At 39.5% G+C, this 24,323-nt stretch overlaps 1 protein-coding gene across 2 annotated transcripts in view; it reads left to right on the top strand.

The window, feature by feature from the left end:
- The first annotated feature begins 8,269 nt into the window (after positions 1 to 8,269).
- Positions 8,270 to 24,323, top strand: part of LOC115394293 (cadherin-18) — a 91,348-nt gene continuing 75,294 nt past the window's right edge. For both annotated transcript variants that reach the window (XM_030099579.1, XM_030099578.1), the window contains exon 1: positions 8,270 to 8,827. In XM_030099579.1, the coding sequence (XP_029955439.1) occupies positions 8,597 to 8,827 (231 nt within the window). In that variant the 5' untranslated portion in view covers positions 8,270 to 8,596. The remainder of the gene's footprint in view (positions 8,828 to 24,323) is intronic.

Below are 24,323 nucleotides of genomic sequence, written 5' to 3'. Positions count from 1 at the left end.
CCATGAATAAAACAAGAGATTGAGGCGTTTTTTTTTTTGCCCTGGCGCCTATGGAGATGTGGCCACCAGTTGGTTAGATGAATAGTAAATAAAGAAATGATATGAATGAACCTCATATTAAGTTGGAAAAGCAAGGGATGGAAATCCAATGGCATCGCTGAGTGGGGGCAATAAACAGATTTACAAATGCATCATTTTTTTTCTTGTATATTATTTGCAGAAGTGCCTCTCAGAGTATTAGAATAAAAAGGATGTTTGTTTTTTTCCCCTATTAAAATTATTTTTTGATTATTTTTTTCATGGTAAATGAAATAATTGAAAGCTTTTCTTGTTTTTTCATCGATCCATCGATCCATCGATCCATCCATCCAGCCAGCCAGCCAGCCAACCATCCAATTCTTAAAGGGTGGGAGGTGAAGTTCACTCTTGTGTGATTTTGGCCATCTTTGATTGTACTGGTACTGGTTTATTTTCAATTTGAAATATTTATCCTGATGTCATACAGCAAGAGCAACTCTGTCTGAAGATGACAGCTTCCTCCAGTGTTGGTGTCACTGTCCGTGGTGCTGAACACTTTGATATTAGCAAACAGTGCATCACAGTGTCTTTAGAACTGTCCATGGTGCTGAACTCCAGAGGCAAACGGCAGACAAATGCATGCTGCAGGCAGTAGCATTGTCAATAGAAAGCTAACTTCCCACTCACATCACACAACTCAAAATGTGGCCCTTCTCTCTGGGTTGTAGGTATTATTTGACTTTATTCGTTCATTTATTTAGTTTTGGGTGTGGAGTTTATAAAGTTACTCTCGACCGCCTCTCAGATTTCATAAACATCTTCTCGCGACATCATATAATGCAACTGATGCTCCAAACTAAAGCTGCTGAATAAAATCTGATGATAGTAGGAATAGGGTTATATTATCATAATACAAAAGTGAAATTATTCCAAATCACAAAAACACTGAGTTTCTTTCAAGGTCAAAACTATCTAATGCAGTAATTTCCAAGTAGGGCAATCTTCAGCATTATTTCACTTATGTCACAAAACTACTCAGTTCAAGCATTAAAAGTACAGAATTTATTTAAATATATAAAACAATTTGCACAAAGGTAAGCTTGCAAAGTAAGCAATGAGAACAAAATGGCACCGCGTCAAAAAGGAAAAAAAAAAAAAAAACTGTGCACCAACAGAGTTCCATAGAATGTGGCTTCAGAAGCAATGAACACATTTAAAGATGAGAAAGATTTCATCTTGGTGAAAAACTGGTGTGGGAAATTCTGAAACTGTGTAAATTGAAATGGCACCAGTCCACCAAACACCCCAAGACGCTGCATAAACCCAAAAATTTCCTCCTCAGACAAGAGGACGTCATCATTATTTAGTAGAGCAAAAACATTGTATTTCACTTTAAGTGTATTTATGTGGTTCCATCAACTCCTTTTTTCTAATTGTCACCGAAGTTACAATGGGAAAAATTTAATTCTCTGAATAAAAAGGTTTAATTCTCTGAATAAAAAGGTTTGGATTTAAATTTAGAAACATGTAATCAGTCTTTTTTAGAAAATGATGTCATATTTCTCATAAACTTTAGTAGTGGAAGTGTTGGGTTGCAATTTGACCTCGCTAAGTATGAAATTCGTTCAGCCCTCTGAATGATTAAAGTTTCCTACTCTATCATCAAGTTAAGGCTATTGCTGGACCCAAACTTATGAAAATTCATATTGCATGAGTCATGTAATAAACCTGAAGGTTATGTTAGTAAGATGTAAATTTGAAAAGGCTTGTTTTATATGAACCACACATTTACTTCCGTTATTATTGGCTTGTTTGATGTCTAAATAAAATCATTTCAGCTTGGGACAATTAAGCCTTTGATAATTAAACTGTGTATTTAACCAGGACATTGCAATCAAAGTACAGTAGTAACAAATCCATGTCAGACCTGCATGTGTATGGAAATGCAGCCTTTCCTGTGCACCTCCTGCCAGAATCTGGGAGGCTGACGCTGTGCATGACCCATCCTGTTAAACGCTGCTCATAGACAACAAACAGGCCACGGGCAGGAGAATTCAGCTCCCAAACAATATCATCATCATAAAAATGGGGAAATTATTTTCGTTGACGGAGCCAGATGCTGTTGATTTCATGGCTCCCCTGAAATGCATTTCTGCCTGGAATCGGCATGATAATCAGACAATTAAGGAACTGATTTCAGAGAGCCACGGGAGGCAGCTATGAGTGAAGCCACTGGGGGAAAAAATGATATTCTGACTCTGACAAAGTCTGACTCATTCATGTACCTTCACTGCCTCAAATGCTTTGTATTTTGATATTCTGTTCAGGAGTTGCCAAAGTGATTCATTTGCCTCCATTTGAAAACTTGAATTTCTCTTGGGATTAATAAAATATCTAGAATGTATACTTTAAAGTGGTTCAGAGAGTTTGTGATAAAAATGTCTCTGTACTGGTAAAAACCAAACGTCTACCCAAAATGGCTAAAATCCCAACATGAAGTCAATTTTAATGAAACATCCTGTTGTAAAATAGAGTGAATTGTAAAAACAAGAATTCTATAGCATTATGCATGTTTTTAAACACTCACCCTGACAGCAAGGCTTTGAGGTTAGTTTGATAGCAGTGAGCCAGCTCCCTTTCCTGAAATCATCATTGATATCTCAGCTCGGGTCTCAGTGTTGTGCTGCGGCTGCTCCTCTTAAGAAATGTCTTTAAAAAGTCTGTTTCCTGAGAATTTTTTTACAATTTGCTTGGTGGTTTGGCAGGCCGGACTGGAGCCTGTGCAATCAAAGTGACAACGAAAACAAAACAAAACAAAACAAAAAATGTGGAGATAATGCAAGATGTCTTCCAGGAAATGTTCAAATGTGTGTGTGGATACGAGCAGACCTACGACACTACCTCAACATTGGGAGAAAGAATCTTGAAAAAAACTGTTGCAGAATCAGTTAGTAGGATCTGATATTACGCTAAATTGATGGATGCAATAATTAACAACCGCTCCAACCTAAGGGACAGCTTCTGAAGGACATGGACCAATGTGTCTACATAACAGAGTGCAGAAATTGGAAATTCATTCCGTCTTTATCTACCGTAACTCCGGCCTTCTCTATGTCCTCCTTCAACATATCTATCCATCTTCTCTGAGAGTGATGGAAATAACCTGAAACACGAACAGGTTTTCAACCATATGAAAATGCACCTTTGTAATTTAACAGGTCAATCCGATCACTTCATTTAGAGTTCATGGAAACTGGTTAATCTGATTCTACAACCAGACTGTCCAAAAAGAAAAGTTGACCTTGTAACTTCAGCTATTTTCTCTGTAGTGTAGAAATAAAGCTAGAAGCATAAAATCTATGAAAGAGCTTATTAGAGAAGTCCGTCAGTATTCTCTGCAGGGCTTCAGTTCTCACTCCTCCCCCCTGTGAAAGCTGGATTTGGGCGTCGCTCTACCTATGCAGATGAGCATCTCTTCCCAGATTACACATGTTTAGTGTGCGTCTGAGTGTTTATCCCACAGCGCTTTAATCCGAGGCGATGTGGAGCAACACTTTTCCTTCAGTGTGATTTACCCACTGCAACCACTGCACTTAAGCAAACATGACCAACAAATGTGTGTGAGCGGCATCATTTGCATGTGGAGATATCTGAAACACGGGGATTAGTCAGGGGCGTCTAAGCATGTCTTAATCCGTATATATGGTGAAAATATTTATATTTATGAAAAAAAAAAAAAAAACTCCAGTGATTACGCTTCAAAGTATGTGGCAGCCGTAAGTTGTATTAGCGTTGCGTTTCCTCTCTCATGTTGTCACATGCATTGTGGGAGATAGAGAGCAGCAAGGCTTTGAAGTCTCTCAGCTCTTATATATCCTGTTAAATATCAAATACAGGCATTTGTCCGCCTCATAATCCACACAAAGCTGCAGAGCTTCAACGGTAGACCAACTCTGAGCTGTAAGCCTGGGATGGGCAACTTTGATCATGGCGAGGGCCACAAAAAAAATGTAATTCGCTCTTCCAGAAGGCAAAACTTTAATAGATTATTTCACAATGTATGAGAGTTAGAACTAACTGAATGGCTGTGAAATAAGTCCATTGCATCAAAGTGCAAGAATTTTATAACTTTCACCTTCAAATACTTTGGGGCCCTGTATGCGCAACATTTTCAAGTGAAAATGCAGAACTTTTGTTGCGTTTTGGGTGTCGGTTTACATGACAGGCTAAAAAACAAACCTGCACGTGGCCTTATAGAAAAACTACGTAGTTTCGAGTGTTTCTGGCATTTCTGTGTAAACAGACTTGCTGTGTGAATGCAGCACTTGTCTGAAACGAAACGATAAAAATGATTTGTTTTCCCCTGAAATGTTGCAGAACAAGACCTTATTTCCCGATATGTAGGAATTTGATATTTGTTTCTGAAGTGTTTAGATGACCTTATTCCTTTTCTTATTCATCTTATTATAATGACCAGTTGCCACTGTTGCTCAATCCCAGAATTGGTGGTTTGAGCCCCCATCCCTCAATGTAAAGTGAACTATATTTGGCATTAGAAAGTAAAGTAACCAGAAACTTTAGTCAATTTATTTATTTATTTATTTATTTATTTGTTATTATTATATATTTTTTTTGCACTTTGGCTCAGTTGACTTATTTTTTTTAAAGCTTTTATTTTCAAGTAAATCCAAAATCTTCAGCCAAAACCAATTAAATGACACAAATATTATACAAAGGCGCTATTGAAGTGCAGTTGAAATAAAATGAAAAACACAAAGAAGAGTCATCCCATTAGAAAAGCAACTTTATCATAATATCTAAAGGCAAAAAAACTTTGAGACAGATCTTTTGAACTTTGGAATATAATTGAATAAAATTCAAACATCACACATAAGTACTTTATCGCATTTATCTGCTTTAGACATTAATAATTTTCTCTAGATTAGGAACTGACATGATTTTGAACTTTTGAATCCTTGAATCTTCAATGTTTTCCACCGGATATTCGATGTAAGAGGTAATAATTCCCCTGTGAGGAAGATGAGTTTTATTATTTAATTTCTAAAGAAAAATAAAAAATAAAATAATTGTCAGCAAAAAAGAAGAATCCATTGTATATTGACTTAAAGACAGTTGATGTATTGCGAAAAAAAATTGTTTCACAAAAGTCTATTAGCTTTTCTTTGTCTTGACACAAAGCCTCGAAGAACAAAAATCAAATTATTACAGTGTTGTTTTTTTCACAATAGTGTACCAATTACTTGAAAACAGTTACAAATGTTCTTTCTTAGAGATAGATTCTTCTTCATAGCTGAGTATTCTTCACCACCGGTTGCTGGTCAGCCTGATGGCTGATTTAGCTTTCTAAGCCTTACTTAACTTCTTGTCATGCTTCTTCATTGGAGAAAATGTTCAAGGACAGATCACAACATCACCACCTAGTGGACAAAATACTCCAAAAACATGGTCTTAAGAAGATGACTTTTTTTATGCTTGAAAGAGGCAATGACCTGAAAATAAGATTTTATTTTTCCAAATGCTCGTAATAATAAGCAAGACTGGTCTCCAGATCACATTTTCAAGATCTTGGTCTTGACTTGGTGTCTGCCCTGTAAAGTCTTGGTCTTGTCGTGGTTTTGGGATGATCTGGTATTGGTCTTTATTTGATCTTGGTTTATGCCCAAAAATATTCATGCTATTGTTATATTTCTGTATTTCTATGGTTCTTTTTTTTTTAGAACAGTGTGTTGTTTTCTCAGAGCAATATTTTATGATATTATAGATTTTCACCTGTTTTGTGTCATATATAGTTGGATTGTTCCTGTATGTTCATGCATATTCTAGACAGACAAAATAGCAGCAGTACATAGAAGTACCACATATAAACACATAATTAGGAACAAATATAAACAGAGAGACACATAGAAGAATGATTGTAGCAGTTATTTATTGTTAACTTTAGTTTTATATCATTTTGCTTAATATATTTGATTTCTGTAATACTGATTAGCAAATTCCTTGCTTTAATGATTTCAAAGATAATTTTAGCGTTGCTTCCTCATTCTAATTCATTGTATTTAAGAGTCCTTTGTGACTGAATGGTGTAATATAAATGTGTCTGATAAACACAGAGAAGAAATAACTTTGCCCCACCAGGTAAGAGTAGAGTAAAGAGTTACTTTAATAATCTCAAACTGGGAAATTCTGGAAAAAATATGTTGCTGGGCATTTATAAAGTTGGATTTCAGGATAATTGTTCAAGCTTTTTTTCCCACTTGTGATTCAGGCAGTTTTGCTTCAAACACAAATCTTGTATCCTTCAAGATCCATTAAATGTATGTTTAGAAAATCTCCGGTTTGTGGCATTAAAATGAAGGGCATTTCAAATCAACATGACCAAAAGGTGTAATTTCCTCTTTTTATACACAAACACCTTTAAATTCTTAGTGATCCTGCCTCTGTAGACACAGAACAGGTTCAGCACATTGTGCTGCAGCTCACACATACAGCGCCTGCAGATATTTTTTTACAACATTAATTTTAACTTTGATACTATACATAATTCTCGACGTAGGAAGAACACATTCCTTCTGTCTTTTCCATTCCACTGCCTTCTGAAAATCACCTTCTGCTCTACGTCTGAGTGGCTTGATGCCCCGTCCTTATCGCGCTAAATGTATTTCTCCGTGCCACGCTTATTATTCACAGTGTGTCAGAGCGCGCTCCGAGCCCCGCGGTGTGCCTCGCTTCTGTTAAAACAGCCAAATCAAACCTTTTTGTTATTTTTTTAATAAAGCCTAGTCATGCGTCGTGTCATGAGGGGAGAGACATGACTGAGACCTCGCGGGGCGGTATCGTCCACCGGGCTCCGACCTCACAGGCATGGCCGACCTTTCTGATATCAACGCAGCTCGTCCAGTCGAAACTTATTTTTATCACTCAAATAATGACGCAGATGACTGGAATACGAATGCTGGCTTCCTCACCGCCTCTCGGCCAGAGCCGCAACAGATGAGAAACTTCATACGCATTTTATACACAAGCACCAAAAATTTATGTTGGATTTTATGCCAATGAAATCACACCTCAAATTTCACGTGATGTGCTATTTTTACAAGATGGCCACTGGGGCTTCGTACAAGTTCTTCACTTCAGACAGTTAGAGCAGTAGGTCCGAACTGATTGGCCAGACATGCCGACATGGATGCATTCAGGATGTCATAGTTCAGTCAGTCTTTTGCAGCATGCACTGGGTATTAGACGTTATCACACTGATGACAAATTTGCTTTTAATTTTGCATCTCCACTTATTTTCCTGGTCTTATTATTAGTTGGTTGGGAGATATGAGGCTGCGACTTGATGTGTTAGACCTGCATTCATGCGTCAAAGAGACAATCTGGCTCCTGTCAAAACAAAACGCAGTTTGTCTCATTGATGCAGGTGTGAAGTGAAGGCTGGCTCGATCAGCCCCTGAAATTGTCGGAAGTTAAGAGAAACAATAGAAAAAAAAAAGTAATAAAAAGTTCAAAAATTAAGGTGTAAAACATTCAGCCAGGAAGCTAAAAAAAGATGTACATCAGCACTGGAATGAGACAGGGCTATTAGCTGCACCTATTGATATTCTGCGTGGCCCTCCAGCTTTTTTAAAAAGCTCAATAAATTATTGCTTTTGCTGCTAATAGGCAAAGAAATGTCAATTAAGCCACATTCAGTTTTACCATTTAGTCATATCAGTTGTAAATCCTCTGTAACTTCTTTATCGCTGAATATGTTTCAAAGTGAAAATCACTCAGTGTGTTCCTATTGATTTAACTTAAACTTAATTTCAAGACATCTAGTTTGCTCAATTCAATAAACAAGTATTTAATGCTTATGTGAAGTATTTTTATGCATCCATTAAAACTTATGCAGTACAATAAAAAAAAAGCTTTTACACTTTCCTTAGATTATCCACGCAAAGCCAAATTAACACTATGAAAATGTTTTAAATGCTTGAATATGTAGAGTTTTTTTATGGAAGAAGTGAAAAATAGAATTTAACTTTTAAATGATATTGTGACTTTTTGAGCTATTTATGTCAGATGAGATTGCAGGTGAGCAACAGTCACCTGCGATAGCAGTGCAATTTAACATGACATGCTAACGACATTGTTTCCAGTGTTTCTGTTGAAACGGACGTCGTTTTCAAAACTTTGCCATGCAAACGTGAAACGAGACATTTATCTCTTTGTTTCTCTCTCCTCTAGGAAATCCACGATGGCCTCCAGGATTAACTTCCTCTCTTGGTAGACCTACACACCCGTCTGCGTCCGTTTGCAGAGCCGATCACAGCCGAGGAAACTCCATAATGTAAATGCATCTCGCCGCTTTTTTTTTGAGAAACCCCAGGCTTTGGGCCATGAGCCTTAGAGGATCTCCCAGGACCAGCATTCCCGTGCTTTGGATTTAGGCTCCCTTCTTGGACTCCTGTCCCGGGTCTGCAGCGGTGGCTGTTGGTGGCGGGCGCAGCGGCGGCGGCGGTGGGAGGACCTCTCCACCCGGGAACACGGGGATAACTTTACAAAACCAGGCGCCGCCATGAGGATATCCGCCGCCTCTCGTCTCTGTCCCGTCCTGGTCTGCCTCTGCTTCGTCCAGAGGTGCTGCGGGGGCGCCCACCACGTCCCCACCAAAGTGCCCTCCAAGAACCAGACCAGGCTCGCCAACGGGGAGACGGAGGTGCACCACCGGCCCAAGCGCGGCTGGATCTGGAACCAATTCTTTGTTTTAGAAGAACACATGGGACCAGACGCGCAGTATGTGGGAAAGGTAGGAGTTTATTTTCTGAAATCTCTTTTGATCCTGGGGAAGTTGCTTTTGAACAGCTTACGTGGCGTTTTTCCTTCTCGCCTCCTGTTTATTGAGAAATGGGTTACAAAAAAGAGCAAGCTGTTCTTCTGAGGTAGATTGCCATGTTTGCATTATGCATGCTTTTTTTCCCTTCTTCCTCTGATGTGGAAATTCAAGTCTCATTTGTGAAGGTGTGTGTGCTTTTTTTTTCTCATTCCCTCCACCTCACATTTTGACCATTCCCCTCATTATAATGTCCCAAAAAAAAATGTTTTATTCCCTGTAATTAAGAAGTGCCTCTCGGGATGCCTGCCACTCTGTGCGAGAGTAGATTAAGTGTGTAAGTGAGACTAGCCCTTCCACATCCAGCTATCTTTGAACTGAAATATTAGATTCGGTCTTTCTGTGGGGAATCGGCCCAGATTTGATCTCTGGGTGGGAAATGAACCGCCGTCAGAAGAAATTGGACACCAGCGCTGTAAGGACGGTGTAAGCCCGGGCGAACTCGTGGTTGGGAAATTTTGGTGAATGCAATTCCAGCGCCATTTGGGAGTGACTGATGCTTCCCGGCGGTGGGAGGAGATAGCGGTGGGTGTTCTCTGTGCCGGCGCCGGCTCCGGTGCAGCCCGGGCACCGGCGACTTTTCTGTTAGGGAGCTGGTTAAGTCCTCTGCTTGCAGATTGCCTGCCCTTATCTCCTGAAATGTGAAAATGTGTTTCTCCGCTGCAGTGATCATTATTCCAGGCACTCAGGCACAGACTAATCCTCAACTGCACTCTGAGAGAAAGAGAATGAGGGAAACAGAACGCCTCTCCGACTGCACATATGTCTGCATTTCAGCAACGGCGCCGTTTGAAGAGGGAGGAAGAAAAGAGCGGCCAAAGAGGGATGACATGCTCGGACAAAAGGGCGAGAAAAGAAAGGAATAAACAGCTCAGGGATCACTTTTCCTGCTCCGAAGCAGTTTTAACATGTTAATCCTAAAGGGGTTAGTGTGAACGTGGTTAATCTGCATGTGGAGCAGGGCAAGCCCAGTCATTCATTGGTGCCCAGCTGGACATTGATCACCGGCTGGATGAAAACAGAGTGTGCTAAATGTTAATTACGTCATATCAAAAAAATCACACTGCAGACTTTCTGCAGAGCCAGTCTTGGAAGTGGAGAAATCCGGAGAAGCAGAGTCAGAGGTGACAACTTTCTGAGGTTCTGTTGGGGAAATATTCCTTTCATTTGAGTAATTACAATAACCCAGAATTAATAAATAAATGATTCACTCTCAGCAGTGTCTGCTGTGATTATCCTACATGAAAAAGCTGGCAGCCCACCTCCTGTGATGTTGCAACCGTTAACATGATTAATTTTTTGTCAAATGTCTCTGACCCCAACTTCAAATAAATCCTCTAAAAAGTTCAGTTCCATTCTGGGAAAAAAAAAAAAAGTAGTATTTTTGAATCCACCTGCTGCTTTAATCGCCGGTTCTCTCCAGAGGCCGGCAGAGAAAGGTTATTTATTGGTGAGACTTGTTTTTCTGGTAATATCATTTGATGCATGAATGAAGCATAAAATCCCACAGTTCCACAAAACAATCCCTGGAATTGATGAGGGATTGTGTTCAGAGCCTGATGTCTGCAGCGTATTCAAAGCTGCCATTACTTTTACATCCAATCTGCTCTCAAGTTCACCACTGTTGGGTTGTCACTGGCTGCCGCTGTTGCTACCTTAAGGGTGCTGTTGTGTTGGTGTGTGTGTTTGCGCACGTGTGTGTTGTTGTTGTCGTTGGCGGGCGTTGCTGATGAAAACAAAATAAACATAAACAGCTAATCCTGGATGATGATAAAGCACTGAGAAGAAACATAAACATTATTAAGGAATCAATTTGACATGCATGTTTAAAGAGATGAGGTCTCCAGATGGTAAGCAGGAAAAAAAAACATTTAATTATGTGGGCTGGGACCAGTGTGCAGTGTCCTAATGTGGCCAGGAGACAGAATGACCCTTAATTAGACGGAGACAGGAGAGGAAGACGAGGAGGTGGAGGAGGGGGATTAATGCTGCATTGCTTTGTGTCGTTTTTGTTTTTTTGTTGTTGTTTTTTTTTTTCCCTGTGCTCCCTTTGCTTGATTAAAAACTCTGGACATTAGTGAGCTGTGAATGAGCTTCTCTGCTGCCGATAAATTCTGCATCAGAAGATGCGGAAACACACATTACGCAGAAAGATTAATGATGCCACGACAGGCACAAAAAAAAAAGAAGCTACTGTAATCATTGCAGAACAAAATACACCATCGTAACATAGTATAATTACATAACTTGAAATGATGCGAAATAATGTGACATAATTTAATGTACCATTTAGTAATTTTGTAATAGAATAAATAAAGAATACATTTTATTTTGTAAGCAAGTGTTGCATAACTTAGAAAATCACACCATAACATATAACATGTACTCCATTGTGTACGATCTTATAACATAGCAAAGTAGACTTTATCATTTCCACAACATAACTTAGTGTAACATAACATCATGTAACTGAATAATTTACAAATCCTAATATACTGAGACGTACCATTGCATACCATAACGCAGCACAAAGTGAGAAAACAAATCATATCGTCACATAGCCTAACGCCACATAAAATAACAAAGCTTAATGTACCTTAGTGTAGCCTAACTGTGTTGTATTTGGTGCTACATAGATTCAGCAGAGTTAAACTGATTTAACATAACATGCTATAACATACCATAACGTAACATAGCGAAGCAGAAAAGAATCGAGCACGGCAACTCGGGACTTGTTTTCTGCAGTTGGAAATGTTTTGCCACTCCTCCACCCATAAAGGACAACACAGAGTGACTTCTGAAAATAAGTGAAGCGGCCAGTCTGTCAAGAACATTTTAATCCCCCTGAGGTATCCCATAATCCCCAGTGACACCTTTCTTGGGGGCTGATGCATTTGGGAAATGACAGCTTCGTGCATGAGTGAGAGGCAAATGCTCGGTAGGGGGACAGGGCTTGTCCAGATGCTCGACAGGAGACAACCCATCCTCCCGATGGGAGGTGTGAATGTCTCGGTGTCAGTCAGCTCAGCGTGGCGCTTTGAAGTACTCCGGCAGGTTACAGATTGGATGGTAATTTTTTTTTTTTTTTTTTTTGGGAGACGTTGCAAATCCCCAAAACCCTGGATGAGTTTGAACTGCGATGAACTGCCTGCTGGAAGTTTGTTGCAGGGTTGCGGTACAGAGCTAGATTCTCGGTTTAGTAAACCCTGACTTGAACGATCACTGCCGCCAAGAAAACGTGATATTTGACAGAATGGGTGCTTCAGTCCACACGAGGAGGAATACCCCTTGTCTTCATTTGTGGAGCAACATGGCACCCTCTAAGAAAAGGTGGTTAAATGTATTATTCATGTGTCTAAAAATAGATTATGCAGTGACAGAATCAGGCAACTGTCTTGTTGTATGTATAGTAACAACTCAAGTGTGGGATGAGAATAAAAGTTGCTACATAAAAATGGCTTTTTCAGCCACATTTCTGTAAAGCACGAAATCACTATGCAAATGGGAATGTTTTCAGCGTCGAGCCGTTGAGGTGTTAAATGAAATAACAGGGGGGGAAAAAAAAAAAAACATTTACAGCAAGCATTACATTATTAATCTGCATTGTTGGAAAGAGAAACACTCATTGAAATTTCATTATTATGGGACTTTTTTCATTAGTGTTTAGGCTAATGTAAAGACACACATGGCAGGTCAATCGCTGGCGGACGAGAACACCAGTGTGAACGTTTGTGCCTGCGTGAGAAAAGCTTGGAGCGGGCTTTCGTCAGTGTTAACAGACATCACATGAGTCCATTTCTTAATTGTCGTTGGTTGCTATATTTAATCGGCATTAAACCAGCGAGATTTTTCAGTCATATTATCATATGATATTGAACAAATGCTCACCCGTTGTCAGTTGGGATCGGCTTCAGCACCCCGCAAATAGTTATATTATCAGCTTTGTTACATTGAAAAAAGGCCAACATTCTTACATTACTGGCAGTATTTAACACTATTCATCGCCAACACATGCTGTTGCAGCTGCAGTGTGTAACAGCATGTGTTAATGAGGGAATACAGAGAATTAACATCCCCAAGAGAATTGGATCGAACGTGTTACCTGTGTTGAGGGTCTTTATTCCTTTTCCCATTTCATTTCTCTCCTCTTCACTCCAGAAGTAGATTTATTTTGTTTCACATGGTTTTTTTTTTTTGTCTTTTATTTTCAATGCTGTTCATTTTTTAGCTTATTACATTAAAAAAAGGGCAATAATCCACATTGTTGGGTATACTATCATAAATATTACATATTATTCAATATAGACATTGAATAAACAAAAATCTTTGAGGTGTGCACATAAATGATCTCAATAGGTCTTAAACTGCTTAATAGATAGATGGAATGCTGAGTTTTATTTTAGTTTTGGGTATTATGTGTGATTTGCCAAATATAATGTTTAATTCCATTATGACAATATATTTCAGAATATTTATTAATTAATGATAGTCACAGCTAATTAAATTTATGAAGCTACAGAGATTGTCTCGTAGGACAAAAAGAGATCAAACAGTGTATCTGAACTGTTTCAAAAGTGTTCTCTCCATATATTTTTTTGGATGACAGACCCACATCGGCCAAGCCGGGCGAATTTTCCATTTAACTGTCACTGATTTTAACAGCTGCAGAAAATAACCTCGGCGCCGTCTGTGCAGGCATGCATAATCTCCAAAGTGCATTCCTCTGTTCTTTGGCTGAAACATTCGGAAATATTAGCACCATTTAGACACTCGAGATTAAAACCCCGTTCCCTTCTCAGGCGTGAAGCACAAACTCTTGAGTTTTGCAACAGCCGATTCGCTGACAGTTTCATTCGCTCAAATATCGCATTTTAGCAGCAGTTAGAGGCCGAGCCATTAAATTAGTGTCAGAGTTGCTTCCGGGGGACTCTAATAATCTCATTACTGTACATCAAGAAGTCAACCAACCTGCTGGGAAGACAACGGCCCGTTGTGTTTCCCCCCGCAGATGTCAAAATAGAGGACGACGACGAGGGCGGTGCTGTGTGATGTGCACGTCTGCAGCACGCCCCTCACCGCTTCCTCCTGATGTATGGTCATTAGGCGGGCGCTCCATCATCAGAGTTTACTGTGAGTGTGGCGAATCAATCGTGGGGGGGGGGGGGGGGGGGGGGGTGGGAAGCAGAAGAAGGGGCGGAGTTGATTGGGAGGGAGCGTGGCCGAAATGCGGTGATAATCAGACAATCAAGCACACCCACATAAAAAGTGATTAAGTCTTCTCCAGTGAAGTAGAAGCGCTGAGATTTAATCAAAAAAGCAACCCACCCCCCTTCACTAATTGCAAATATGAAGCCAAGACACTGATCATGAGCTGGGGTGGGGGTGGGGGGGGGGGGGTTAAAGCCTCCTCCCCCCCCCCCCCGAAACGCTCACCTTCAGCTCCCGTTTACGCCTCGGCATCAAAGCTTTTTTAATGAAATCTTGCTGAAACAACAGCCAGTAAATGTCACTACTGTTTGTCTGGACTTCTTCTGACTACAAGAGGTGTGGAATCACGACAAAGCATACACACACACACACACACACACACACACACAGGCAAAGAAAAGGTGTGGAGCCAGCAGTGATGCATGCAAAGCTATTTGTGAAGCTGCTGCAAATGTGTCTGAGAAAAGCCCCAAAGGCCAGAGAGAGATGTGATCTGAAGTTAGCTTATACAACAACACAATGCACCCTTGCATCTTTTGTTGTAGTGCAAATCCAAATTAGGGCCGGGATGGCGTCAAAGAGTATACAGTATAAACATTTTAGGAACTCTGCAGCCTGGAAGTTGATATTTAGGAAAACAAGTTGATCAACTGTCGCAGTTTGGTTTCTTTGACAGTCTTTTGCTGCATAGAAATTGGACGAGTTGCTCACCCAGGACAAGGTACATTAAGATAGAAAGCGAATTCAAGTATTCACCATTGTTTGGTCTGTTCCTGACTGAGTAGTCAGGGAAGAGTTTAACATACCACAAGGTCAAACATGGCCGCACTGGTTGGCTTTATTTTCAGTTTCATAAGAAAAAAAATATTTTTGTTCATTGTGTTTTTGTCTGCAGTCAGATGACAAATTCATAAATTGTCATTTTTTTCAGAACTAAAAATCATTTATATAAAATATGTGTTAAAAAGGAAAAAAGGAGCTGCACTCCTAAATAAAAACAAACCAAAAAAAACATATTTACATGCCAACGTAAAATATAAGTTGCTTCTTTTTTTAATTTTTTATTTGGAAAGAACAACATTATACACAAAAGGAAATAAAAAGAAACCTTTTCACTCTTTTTTTTTTTTTTGGGGACATCACAATTGCAATTCTCCTTGTCATTTTTTTTTTTTTTTTTTTTTACAGTTTTAAACACAGAACTAAAGTGGGGAGTTTACAACCTAGGTAGGTAAGACAAAAAAAAAATAGTGTTGCTTCTTAATAGAAGTCACATGACCAGCCTAACAACTAAAAAAGTGTGTTTTATCATCCAGAAAATGTGCCATATCAATTTAGGTATGATTTATATACTGTATTGGTTGCATACGGTATTAGTGAATCTATCCACTCACATATTGCGCCAAGTACCCTCAGTTCACGTTTGTATCTGTGTGTGGATGTATTTTTCACTTCAAGTATAGCGTTACAATCCAACCATTCATTCCTTTCCAGTCTATTTCTCCTCACTGTATTAACCTTTCACAGTGACCGTCTTTGATAACCTCCGCATTTCTTACAAATGAATACGGCTCATAAAACTGTTAATTAACGAGTCCTGCTAAACTCATAGGGACTGTTTCTTTCTTAGCTTTGGCAAAGTGTCTCATCCTTTAAGTCAGATCACTTGATTAATAGCTATCTTTAAAAAAAAAATCTGTTTAAAAATGTGCTTGTAAAAGCACGTTGCACATAGAAATAGTTTAAGTGCCAACGTTGCTATTGAGTCAGAATAAATAGCAGTAATCAAAAATGTGCATCCGGTCTTCTGTGAAATCCTTTGAAAGTTAAATTTTTGTTCAGCTTCTTTCTGTTTGATAGATTTCATTGTATAAAAGTTACTCATTAGGGCATTTATCTACACTGACTGGAGGCTGTAAATCTTGAAATCGCCTTCAATCAGACTGTGGGGTTGATATTTCCAGGGATTTTAATGAGTGCTGTGTAAAGAGTCGGGCGTCTTTGAAGAGCCCATCGTAGAGAAACACAGGATCACAAAATCAACTATGGATGTACTATAAGCATAAGCAGACCATGATTGTTATGAACTTGCAGTCTTCTAAGGTGCATTCTGTCTTCCTGAGTGTGAATAGATAGAAATATTGATTAATTGATTGATTAACTGATGCAGGGCAGGTGGGGAGTGATCTTTGAGCTGGCAGGAGACATCTGATTGGTTGTTCATGGACGACTGAGGGATTTAAGGCCGTCAGCTGCCAGTCTCCCTGCTCACTTCCACTTTACCACTGCCAACAATGCCGGTGTCTGTTCAGCGTGTGTATGTGAGAGAGAGAGAAGGTTCCCGTGTCTGATTGCCTGCAGAAAGTAATAGGTGTAGCTAAATGTCTCAATTAGAGAGAGAGAGAAAAAAAAGAACATTCAGTTTGGAGTAGTTTTGTTTCCTTTTGATCATTGTCAGCAAATTCGAGTGTGAAGGCCTGTTTTTTATCTAGCACTGCCACACTTGTCTTCTGTTTTCCTGGTAGGAAGTTTAGGTTAGATAACGGTCTTTCTGTTTCCTTGTATGTTTTTGTTTTGGAAGTTGAGGGAGAATCGTGCTGTGTCCTGAGGCTCCCACACTGGCGACATAACAGCCCCCATTGGAGACCGTGTAAACATCACATCGAAAGGCCTCAGAATCAAGCTTGGGTTTCCTCATTGTGAAGAAACGGTGCTCACCACTCCACCATGTCACGTTTTAGCTCAAACCAAAATAATGAGCAGAAATGTTGCTAACAATGTTGTATTTTTCTCTGAAAAAGTATTTTTTTTTTTTTTTTTTTAATTGTGATATCCATATATTTAATGACTTATTTACCACTGCCTGGAACAAAAGATGTATTTTCGAGCATGGCCTTTTTGCTTCGAGTTCCACTCAGCTTATAATGAGAGGACGTTATCAGCAGAAAAGCAACATCCCTTTGCAGAGAGGAGAGGAAACAAGAGCGCACGGCACATACATTATATGGATCTGTACGATGAATGCAACCGAGCCATTACAAAGGGCGTTCAGCAATAATGCAATCCGACCTAGCACATACATTATAAGGATCTGTACAGTGAAAAGGGACAAAGGAAAGGAAGAGAGACAAAGCAGAGGGGCAAAATAGATGAAGGTCAAGCTGCGTAGCAACTAATAACGTATCGGGATGGCACTCAGCAGAGCGGATCCTCGCCTAGTGTTATGTAATTGCAAAGCTCGTGTTACATGTCATGTACCTCTTCTCCGGAAAGTTGATGTTTCCCATGCTCCATTAAAGTTTACAGGCAGGCTTTAAGTAATTTTCCCCCTTCGACTCTACCTGAATGTGACATGAGGTATGTCTGTTTGAACTGCAGCCACTTGGAAGCTTTTTTTTTAACCGATAACCACAGATCCGGGCAGCTCTTCTGCTCCGTAGTTGTTCAGCAGGAAGGGAAAACATGGCAGGATTAGAGTAATTGGTGTAGTTCAGTGGATGCGTGCAGAGATAGGGGTGTGAATTACCAAGATCCAGCATGGAATGCAAGCTCATGCAAACGGGTTGCACTTTCAGTTTGCTTGTGTTTTGCTGACGATCAAGGGAGAATAATACTGTGAGCTGATATCATGTGCAAATGGGAGTTTTCGAGTGATCTTTTTTTTTCCTTTGGAATATTGTTTGTGTTTTTCATGGAATGATTGAATGGAGTGCTACATTCCCACAAGAGCAACATGGCCACCATCCAGTTGGATCAAACAAATAAATCTGACAAGGAAAAAAAAAAAAAAAGAAACATGATCTGGGAGATTATCTGTCATACAGTCAGAGCTGTGAGGGAAAAAAGTAACATAATAGAAGATTGCAGGACCTGAAAATGGATACAAGGCAGTAAACTTCTTTTAATCAAGTCAAAAGGTAAAACCACTGGTCTAAACCTGCAGCAGCTCAGCTATAAAACCATTCACTGTGATCTGAGTCAGCCAGGACTGTATATTTTAGCAAAGAAGAAAGTCTTGAGTGTCATTATAAAAGTATGGACTTTTTTCTTGGACTGACACTGGAAGCAGCTTCATTGCACAAAGGATCAAAAATGGATCGTTTTTGCGTTTTTTCATTTATGGGTAGTTTTGCACCGGCACCGTAAAGTTTCAAAAATGATATCCGTTTCTGCAGAAATGGCAAAAATGCTGAAAACAATGTAGTTTCCCACTACTTTTCCTCTCTAGTTGGCTCTGTAGGTTGGTTTTGACAACAATATGAATTTATATTTCTGATATGAATTTAAATTTATCATGGAAAGTACACAGACATATGGACAGACAATCAAGTTAGATTGCTATTTTGGGTGACGCTCGGCTATATAAATCCAAGTCCAGGAGAATATGGAGGCATGACATTCGGGAAGTCACCATTCTTATTTTCCATCTACTCGTACATGTGTAGGAGAACTCTTTACCTCAGCTGTGATGCGCATGTATATTAGTAGTTTTTAAAAAGTTGTATTTCCCCCTGTTTCCATGAATATTTATTGTCATGAATAATCTTGAATATTGTTGGAAAGTTCACACTTTTTGCAAATGGAACCCGACTTCTCCATTTATCAGTGATTCTGACAGATGTAATGACTTTTTTTGCATCTGTAATAACGACACACAGCTTCAGATTGATCACGTCTCACCCATTATCTCCCATGCATTATCCGTGCATTACAACAGGGTGTAAATATTATTGTTTAATATTGCAGAAATAAACGTTGGGAGTGGCAAATTGCTTCCTTCTTCCAACCCTCTCCTTCCCTCTGGTGTAATTGACTCAGACACCTGACATGTGGCTCGACTGAACCAAAGGTAAACTGTTTGGCTGTGAGTACCAATTAGCTTGTGAACACAAACAGTTTAAGGCTATTCTCAGCTGCGAGCTCAGAGCCCAAACACTGAAAACACATAGCTTTGTTGACAAAAGGAAAGTGAAGATACACTTTATCTGGTGGGTATAAGATGAAATTATAAATGTGCTTGTCTTTTGAGATTGCAGTGTTTTTTGTTTTGTTTTGTTTTTTTTGACACGCAGCTTTCCAGCCCCAGACTCTGTTGATCTCTTTAAACTCCTCAGAAATGCATTGCCAGCTGCCAGCTGCCAGCCGCATGCCAGTCATCTATTCCACTAGTCTTTAATAAAGTCGCCCGTAGAGACAGAGAGATAAACACAATCCCTTGTTTTGATGCCCTGTGGATGAAAAGGATTCCTCAAAGTCTTTGTGGGTAGATGACAAAACAACAGGACCGCAGAGGTCATATTTCACCTTCCTCATAGCTCCTCGGGCAACTCTGATCAGCATGGGTGAACGATTCCTGTGCATTACCATTCATTATTTATGGCACGGCTTGGACATCGCAGTCGTTTTCCTCCTCCCCCGCTTCTCCATTGCCACACATAGTCCCGATGTATGTCGAGCTCCTATCATGCTCGCTCTGTGGTTTAACAAAATTGACACTAATTGCGTTAAGGCGGGTCGTCATGAAAGTTTCCCTCTGATCAAAATTAATGAAGTATAAATAAAATATTCCACCGTGGAAGCGAACGCAACCGTGGCACCCTCTGCCGAGAAATGGAGCTCTGTTTTTGACATGATAGGAAATGGCCTCAAGCCTGTTTTTATACAATCACAGAGGAAAATATGTGAAATATGAACCAGGCTCCTGTAACAGCAGGGTAACAGGAACGACAACAGTCAGGGCAACTCAGATCAGGCAAGGTACTCGTTAGGGTTAAACTGGTTATCATGCCTTCTCGTACGAGTTAACTCTAACAAGTGAGAATTTCAATATTTAATCATCTGATGAATTATAGCTGAATTAATCAAGGTGGATCACATCATGACTTTTTATCAAGATGGCAGCAGCTGCAATGATGTTTGAATGTGTTAGATTGCCTGTATAGACAACCTAATTTCTGTCAGAGGAGCTTTGCACCATCGCGGGATGTAACTCACATTAGCGATGCAATGGTTTAGTCATCCATTATATCTCTTGCACCAGAGGTGGGTCCTCCTGTTCCTGGAGTCATGCATGTGTTTCCTTCAATCGACGTGATTTCTACCGAAGTCAATGCCACATTAATTCAGCTGTGTTGGATCAGAAATACATGGAAAACATGCAGGTGTGTGCCCACCTCTGACTTACATGGTTTGTTAAACATGATCAGGAAGAAGAGTAGTTGAAGAAATTTCAATAAAATCAACTGTACCTATAAATGTGAAGTGGGAATGAGCAATCCCCCAGCAGGGAACACATTTTCCCAGCTGAACTTTTGGCATAAGCTTCATGATTCCTTTCTGAAAGTTCCCAGATCATGAAGGTGAAAGTTTTCCTCTCTACCTCTCCAAAGCAATGGATATAGCTGCTATGCAACGGCGCTCTATCCTTCCAATGGGAGCAGTTTGGAGTTCACTGCCTTCCTCAAGGACACCTCGACATGTGAACTGTAGGAAATGTGGAGTCAAGCCTTTACCGATGATCACTTTACCAACCAAGCCAAGAATTAAACTAAATGTTTTACTGTGAGGCAAGAGTGTTTACCACTACACCGCTGTGAAATCACGTTTTCTGGCTTTATGAGCTCAAAAGCAAAGGATGCAGCTATGAGGGTCAACAAAGGAAGTTTGAGTGCTTTTAAAAGCTTTTTTTTTTTTTTTTTTTTTGCCAAATTCTTTGCAGAAATGACTAGCTCTGTTCCATAATAATAATGAATGTTATTATACCTTTTTATTATTCATTTCTAACAAATTGGTATAATAAGGGTAAGACAACCGAATATATATAGTCCGAATGCTGTTTCCGATCCAGTGATTGTGGGTCTTTTATTGTATCCCTCCCAGCTGGCTCAACTCTGCTGTACTTTCACCCTGCGATGTTTGTGTAATGGTCCGCAACCTGTTGACACTTTTATCACCCATAGATTTCAGAAGGTAATAGTCACCATATGCATCATTGGCTCACACTTTGCTGAGCATGATTTATTGACTCCCGCGAAGGAAGTCAATGGGTAAATTAGCAGTCTGACTGCAAGCAAAAATTACTTTCGTGAACTCAAGTTGAGTGCTGCTGGATATAGACTTGTAGACGTGGAAATGGATCATTGCCAAGTAATAACTCCAATTTCCTGCTAATAAAAGGTGGAATTTATTGGAAGGAATTGATTACCCAACTGCGTCGAGTTCTGAAAGCTTTGTTCTTTCTAAATTATCTGGCATTAAATTAGAGGAGAGTACACCGAAATGGGACAAACCATGTCAACAAAGTAATTGGCCTCATGAACCCTACGATTAATGTGTAAACACAGTCTGACTTCTCGATTTTTTTTCTCCCCCTTTAGAGGCTGTCTTTCATATTAATACAATCTAGCAACTGATTAACTACCTGATTCAACAGGATCTTTGACTCTTTGTGTAATTACAGGCTTGATATTTACCACGGAAAGGACAGTCGGCCCTCATCAAGAGCCCAGACTGCAATCAACTGTTGCTTTGTAATTAGTAATTTGTTTGCTAGTCCAGGTTTTGATTAGACACAGCCTGAGGACCTTCTCTGCTCAACATGTTAAATACTTTGTCCTGAATTTGGCGAGTGGTCGTCGAGTATTTGCCTTTCGTGCACGTTAGGGACAGAATGTGCATGGGAGTGTTCCCTGAACCTCAGGTTTGTCCAATTGGTGTGCAAGCACTTCGTAGAGCAGCCATTGGAAGTCTCTCAGCTGCTGTACACTGGTAAATATCAAAAACCTATATTTGTCCTCCTCATAATCCCCATGAAGGTTCTTTCTAGCGGCAGCAGTTGAATGGTTGATCAACTCTGTGCTGTAAATCATGGGTGAGCAAGTTTAACAGAAAGTGCTAACTGAATGGCTGTGAGTTGTGAGGATTTTGAATACAAATTTATGAAATTGATTATGCCGAGGGTGTCAAGCGTGAGGCCCATGGGTCAGAACGGGCCTGCAAAAAATCTAAACTAGCCCACCAAACCACAAGCAAATTGTACAAAAATCAGAGAAAACATCAACTTATTTGAAGTCAACTTCTCAAAAATAGTGGACACAGAACAACTCTGAGCCCCAAGCTGACATACCTGTGATGCTGCCATGAAAACTAGTTACCTTGTTGCTATTGAACTCGCCTCAAAGCCATGCTGCTGGGATGAGTTGGTAAAAACATGCAGAATGCAACAGCTCTAAGCTAGGTTTTTCAGACATTTTACTGTGTTTTGCTCAATAATTTAACATTGAAAGTGACTTTACATTGAGATTGCCGTCATATATGTGGGAAGTTTGAATTTTTAGAATAATATGGCACAATTTTACCTGTCTAGCCTCATCAAGATGAAAGTACATTATAAGTTTGTGTAACCAGTCATAGACTGTTATCAAGCATAATTTAACAGCAGATGGATGGACTCACCATACCGTGGTGATTGTCGTAGCTATGCTATATTCATCTGAGCTACAGTTCATGTTCCCGCTTCACCACCATGCATTTGGACAAATGCTCTTCTGATGCAGGTGCAAAGCCTTTCTGGCCTTGTCATGTCTCCCAGCTGAGCCGTCTGTTGGAGGTGAGGTGGAGGATTAACGGTGCCGACACAGTAATTAATTACATAACACAATGACGGGGGGGAAAAAAAATACATACATATATTCTAATGAACCTCAGTCAATACTGGGTTGCAGGCTTTAATGCTCTCCATAAATTGAACAGTATAAGCAGAAAGTGCGTCTATATTTAGGCGGCTGTGAACGTCGACCGTCTTGTCTTCACCTCCATGAAACACTGGAGCTGTGCCCTCAATTCAGAGCCTGCATCTATTAAAAGTGTTTACAGAGGGAGTCATAGATGTTGGTTTCTGGTCTGAACCCCTTTGACTATGTCTGCCTGGAAGCTGTTATCTGGCAACAATTATAGTTGCAATTATTTATGCTTTTTTCCTCAACAAAAGGAACAGCGTGGAGAGTTTTATTGTAGTATAAGCATTGTTGCAGCAGTGTGTCTTAAAGCTTCAAGTGAAATCATGTAATTTTTTTTATTTCAAACTTGGATCTCCATATTTCTGAAAGTATATGATGTATAAGTACATACATGCAGTAGAGCAACCGATAATGTATTCATTTGAATCATTTCAAATGCAATAGAGCTAGTAGTGTTCCTGCTGCTAAGCAGCTGACAAATGTCAATAATGTAGTGCATTGTAACATCCTATAATAATGGTCAATGATATATCTGCCAATAATGTAATTATTTTTGCCTTTTTCTGTGTAATGAAGCCTACAGCATAATAGCTTACCAACTGTGTGACCCATTATTGAAAGACGTTTTGCCAATAATCTTAAGTGATCATCATCAAAGTAGCTTAAAAAAACTCATTTACACACTTCTTAGCTTCAGCCAATAATTCAATAATACATAATGAAGACTTTTCATATGCCGGAAATTTGATTTTGTGTTGCATGTTTTGCTTATCTGAAATAGGTACACTGGATGGAATAGTTGTCATATTCTTTCATTGAGTTGTAGGACTCGCAATTGTGGTTTGTATAAAAAAAATAAAAAAAAGTACTATTTCATTACACTGTCAGCAAGTTAATACGTTATTGACTTGATAGCATTCAAAATAGGTGAAGTTATTCTGTTGTTGGAAATTATTATGTCATTAGCCATGAATACGTTATTGGGTGGTGAAACCAGATTGGGAGAAATATCAGATATAAATTAATGTTTCTGCAATGTCTTTCAATTGTTTTAGTACTATGTAATAATGGCACATTAGGTAACTCTGTATTAAATTTTCACCTCATTCTGTAGTAACGAAGTATGGATAGAGGGATTGCTCAGTAGGTAGGTTGGTACGCCCATATGGGAGGACTTATTTTGTATCTTCAGTCACTGTATGAAACGTGCACAATATGTATGTGCGGTTCTCTAAAGGTTCATATGAATCTTATTGAGATGACACATTGCTATTAGAAAGTTGTTCAGAGCTCACATCTTTATCTACAAACACAACGATCGCTCTCTCGCTCTCTGTCTCTCTCATATATATATATGCATTTCTCGACATGTTTTATTCATAGTTGAAAATAAAATGGCTTGAATGATGACGTTACTGTGACACCACGCTTTTGAAGTTCAGTTGCATTGTAAAATATATTTATAA

The sequence above is a fragment of the Salarias fasciatus genome, chromosome 9 (assembly GCF_902148845.1).
Source record: "Salarias fasciatus chromosome 9, fSalaFa1.1, whole genome shotgun sequence".
Lineage (NCBI taxonomy): Eukaryota > Metazoa > Chordata > Actinopteri > Blenniiformes > Blenniidae > Salarias > Salarias fasciatus.
Note: the sequence above shows the minus strand (reverse complement) of the source record. Positions and strands in the feature narration are given on the sequence as shown.